The following is a 5,266-nucleotide window of genomic DNA, read 5'->3' on the forward strand; positions in this document are numbered from 1 at the left end:
AATGATGTGATTATAAATTTTATTTACATATGAAACAAATGGTTAGTAGATATAAATGTGGGGTTGTTTTAACAAAATATAAACTCATGGATCAATTATTGTATTAAAATATCTCAAATCATGATATGGAATCACATGGTGATTCCATATCATGGTTTTTGGAGAATATGGTATCACCTCTCATGAGATGGAATCAGTGTAAAATCGCATGTCCAAACGCTGATTTCATCTCACGACACCATATCGTGATATGGTATCGCATGGCCAAACGCCTACTTAGTAAAAAGTTAGCACAAAGGGAATTTGCAGAAATAGTGATGTTAGAGCATTTGAAGTGTCGAAGAGGAAATAGAGACAAAGCAGGGAAGAGTAGGGATCTTGAAGTGTTGAGTATGAATTTTCATTTGAAGTGAGAATTGTAAGCTAGAACTCTATTTGATGATGGCTAGTCATAGTTTGAAACTTTTAGTGCACAATTGAACATAGCATGTATAGATTGAACCTTGTGTGCATTGATGTTGAGTCTCAAGTAGCACTATTTGTAGACATCCATGTTGGCCTGATTGATCTTGTGTTTTACTTGTGATCTCTTATTAAGGACGATGGATACATTTACCCCCACCAAAAACTTTAATATATAATACAATCTGAGAAAATATTTTGATGATAGTAATACACTTTCACCGAATATAAAGAACAGCGCAAGGTATTAAAAAAATACTTCCTCCATCTTAATTTATTGTGGCAATGTGTGATACCGAGATTGAACACAAGAAGAATTTTTTTTTAATACTTATGGTCTAAAAAATGAGTCATAGAACTTTGTGCGACTAATCTAATAAGAAATTCAATGGAGTATTAAATTAGAATAAGTCATAATAAGAAATTCAATGGAAGTATTAAATTTTTTTAAAATAGCACGTGACATTGGAGAGTAATGAAAAAGGAAGTTTGAAAAAAAAACGCAGAAACGCCCACCGTGGGGCTCGAACCCACGACCACAAGGTTAAGAGCCTTGCGCTCTACCAACTGAGCTAGACGGGCTAATTGTTAAAAAATATACTTAAGCATATTAATTAAATAGTCCATGTTACAGTCAAGTTATTACAGGTTAGGTGGGCTATTTTTGCAGTTTTCTTGTTAATTATGTAAAATTAAACTAATTGGAAGCTAAAAGTAAATATGATCTTTAGGCCAGATTTGGTCTTTAACTCCTCAATTTTCAACCTTTAAGAGAGTTTTTTCTTTTTTCATAAAAAATAAAACAAGAATGGTTTTATTAGTCTCAATTTTAAACTATATATTTTTATAAGAGAGAAGTATTGAAAACACCCCTGAATTTGGAGTAAATTATTAGTTTCATCCCCAACCAATTGACAGCCTTAAAAACACCTATTTATTTGACTAACTAAACTTAGATACACTCCCGATATACAACATGGCATAACAAGTGGTCTCAAACCCTTGTGGGAGTATGTAACTCTTCTTCATAAAAAGCCGATAAAAGTGTTGAAAACACTCTTAAATTTAACGAGAATTTAGATGTGGATTTCACTCATGTTGCCAAATCGGAGGTGTATTTAAGTCAAGTTAATCAAGTAAAATTGTGTTTTTAAGGTTGTCAATAGTTCGAGGATGAAACTAATAATTAGTGCCAAATTTAGGATTGTTTTCAATATTTTTCTCTTCTTATAATGAATAACAAAGTACTGTGCAACGCTTTTGCTATTTCCTTTTCCCTTTTTTTTATTTGTGTTTTTTAAAAGAGCTTTGGACCACTTCTCTATGCTATAATCCTCCTTTATCGTTCCAATTCTATCGGATAAAATAACTTGTTGGTAATTGGTGCAATGTTAAATACACTTATTTTGATAAACACATTTAAGAAAATATAATAGCATAGCTCAATTAATTTAGTAGCATATAGAAGATTATTATAGAACTACAAAGTGTTACTACAATTTAAGGTTTACATTATTTTAGAAAAAAAGATACAAACTATGCAAGCACTCCATATATATATATAGTGCTTGATAGAGAAACACAACACGTACATTCACATTACTTAATTAATCCAACGTTTTACTAAATCAACTTGTCTCGAAATACAAAGAGAACAGGATTACATATTTAATACAAGAACAACAAAAAGGTTTCAAAAAAGTGATTGCATTTATTCAGATTTGAAAAGAGGTGCTGATCCATTAACCTTCTCCTCCATTCTCAGTTTCTCTCTTCTCTGTCATTATTCACAAGACACAAGTTACATAATTTAGCACGTCTATAAAAGTCATTCTTTATAATAACATTACGTTATAGCAACCAAAAAGTATCTGAACAAATGATGTTGTTTGTTATAAAGATATTTTATTGTATTTCTTTCTATCGTAAGAAAAAAAAATGTTGATTTCTTATATGGTCGTTCAACTAATAGTTATTATTTCAGAAAGTCGCATTTCTTCTTGATATTAATTTTTTATTTAACAAAGAATATGACTTTCTGAGATAATAAAATATTAGTTGAGTGACCATCTTAGAAATTAACTCAAAAGCCAATGAACATTAGGTTAGATAATTACATTTTTCACGAATTCTTTTTTGTTTCTGAAAAAAAAGAATGTTTTATGAATTATATTAAGGTTTTCTTTTTCTTCAATTTTGTCGTAGTATGTAAAAAAGAAATGTTATGTTGATACCTTTTCGAAGACTTCCTTCTGGTATCGGAATCCCTGCAACAAACAAACAAAAATATTAAGAGTTTATGAGTTATAAACTTGTCACTTGACCCATAATATTTTTGGATTCACGATTAAATATTTATACGTAACATTGAACTGACCTTGTCAGTTCCATAGATGTAGTCACAGTAAGTGAAAACAGAAGCAAAGTTACTGTGACAACTTTCCCCAACAAAGTGATGATAATCATGGTATATAGCTCCACCATAAAATGGTATATACTTTGATGGGCTCCATGGAAATTCATACCTACATAATTAAAAATGAATCGCGATGTCACTAAAATTCAAACTCATGACACTACGATAGTAGAATAAAATTAGGTTATACGCACCCGCTATGAGTCTCAATTGCTTCAATTTGTCTCAAGACAAACCAAAGCAAAAATGTAAACATGTGACAAGGAACCAAAAGTGGGCCAAGAAAAGAAGCTAAGCCCAATATAATAATTTCAGCCCAGTGGGCATAAGGTGCTGCAAAACTAATTGGGGCCACATATTCATGATGGACACTGTGGATTTTATCATAACCCCATTTGTAGTGATGGAGCATTCTGTGAAGCCAATAATTTGCATAATCTTCAACTACAAAATACACAACTAATTGCCAAAATACTTCTGACGCTGATGGCAGGGGCAAACTTGTCCTTATTCCAACCCACTGCACCAAAGTACAAAAATTAATAAAATATAGTATGCCTTTTACTTATTTAATTTATTTTGCATGGTGTCAAAGAGAAAATAATATAAAATATTGGGTTGCGTTTAAGGTTCATTGAATTATTATAGACTTCAGTGAGAAAGACTCTACTTCAATTTAAGACATGCATGGGATACCTTTGGTGTCCTTATGTTCAACGACATAATAATAATAATAATAATGAAAAATAGAGGTGTAAGAAGTAGTGTTCAGTATTTTAAAAGATGGGGGGCGAGGTTTTTACCCATCATGGATCGAGACATAACCTTGAAACATAGGATGTAAGTTTTATGAATTTACTAGATGTATATTTCATGTATTTTTATTATTATAATTTTATCACTAAGAAAATAAGTAAAAGTATTTTTTTACTAATTCTGCAAATAATAATATTATAATTATTATTTTAGAAAAATGATAATAATCATCGGTTTCCATATCATTACGTCAATAATAAAAAAACATAATTTATAAAAATTAACGTCCAGGTTGTACGCTTCCAAGTCAAAGGCTTTCGCGCCAAATTTTAGGACATACGCCCTACAGATCTACATCTTTTCTTTACTTCCCATCCCAGGACTGATCACATGGTGTTGTGTGTTTATTACACCTGTCATTTACGTCCTGAAGCGTTTCTAGCTAGCCCCACCCGGGACTCACATGGTGTTGTATATTTATTTTGACTTGAAATTGATGGTCTTTGAACCATTCAAAGTGAGACAACTTATTTTGAATAGTTTAAGGGTATTTATTTTAATTTTGATTATTACATATTTTGAAATATTGACACTTTTAGTGTAAAATAAGAAAAAATAAAAACAGTGCATGGATAGATTAGATACATACCTCAATGATGGGATATGAAAAAAGTTGCAGAGGACCAACAGCAAATACAAAAGTCATGAGGACTTTTCTGTAACACTCCATCATTTCAGATAAAGTTAATGTAGTTTTGGGTTGAATCTTGTAAATTTCAAACTTTTTGGACCTTAATAGCTCAATCATAACCATTGGTAAAGGGACCAAACTGTAGAAAATGATCAAAAAGATTGTGTTATGGCAATAGAGATAGAAATCTGATTTATCTGCTGTGTAATTGAACCATAATGTCTCTCCAAATGTCAAATTTCTCCCTAGAGACATAGAAGCCTCTTCAATACTCTCAAAAGGCAACATTTTTTTTGAAAATGTGATTATTTTTTCAACAATGTTGGATCTTATACTTGTTTTGTTGATGTTTTTGGTTTGTTTTTCTCTCTCTATGTATATAGAGAGAGAAAGAGAGGGGAAGAGATGAAAAGAAAGAAAGAGGAAGATGTAGTAATGGAGAAAGGAAAATAGACTTGTTTAAAATTATAGGGAGAGAGTGGTGGGGAGAATTATAAGGATTATCATTAGGTGTACTAAAAATGTGGATGTGTAGTGTAAATATTTTAAGCTAGAGATTGTTATGAGATGAATAATAATATTTTCTTTTTCGTCTTAATTTATCTGTTTGATTTTAATTTGATATGGATCGAATTAAAAAAAAAAAAAAAGTTATTATTTTAAAGATACATAGAATCTATCAAAACGTCATTTAGCTTTGTAGTTTTAAACAATGGTGAATTCGAAATTTTTTAATTATGGATGCTCAACTATTTTTAATTTAAAGTTGGTACTAACTCAATTCACTGATTCATACAAATTACTAGGTTTATTTTATAAATAATAGTGTTGACTCCAAAATGTGATGGGTGCACAAGCATCCATAAACTAGAATGTGCATTCCCTACTGAATTTAAATATGTCAGGTGAAGAGTTGAAATTGGAAAATCAGTCAAAAAGGA

The 5,266-nt window shown here is 30.7% G+C and overlaps 1 protein-coding gene and 1 non-coding gene across 2 annotated transcripts; both read right to left on the reverse strand.

The window, feature by feature from the left end:
* Nucleotides 1-971: 971 nt before the first annotated feature.
* On the reverse strand, nt 972-1,044 carry TRNAK-CUU (transfer RNA lysine (anticodon CUU)). The gene has a single exon. It is a non-coding gene; the product is annotated as a tRNA-Lys (tRNA).
* Nucleotides 1,045-1,912: 868 nt separating this feature from the next.
* LOC102606141 (methylsterol monooxygenase 1-1-like) lies at nt 1,913-4,831 on the reverse strand. Its single transcript, XM_006339366.2, has 5 exons — nt 4,284-4,831; nt 3,073-3,398; nt 2,840-2,987; nt 2,697-2,729; nt 1,913-2,239 (listed from the first exon to the last, which is right to left on the reverse strand). Exons 1-5 carry the CDS (start codon nt 4,611-4,613, stop codon nt 2,174-2,176), a joined length of 903 nt encoding a protein of 300 aa, XP_006339428.1. The 5' UTR covers nt 4,614-4,831; the 3' UTR covers nt 1,913-2,173.
* Nucleotides 4,832-5,266: the final 435 nt, after the last annotated feature.

This window comes from Solanum tuberosum, unplaced genomic scaffold (genome assembly GCF_000226075.1).
Source record: "Solanum tuberosum cultivar DM 1-3 516 R44 unplaced genomic scaffold, SolTub_3.0 scf00010, whole genome shotgun sequence".
Lineage (NCBI taxonomy): Eukaryota > Viridiplantae > Streptophyta > Magnoliopsida > Solanales > Solanaceae > Solanum > Solanum tuberosum.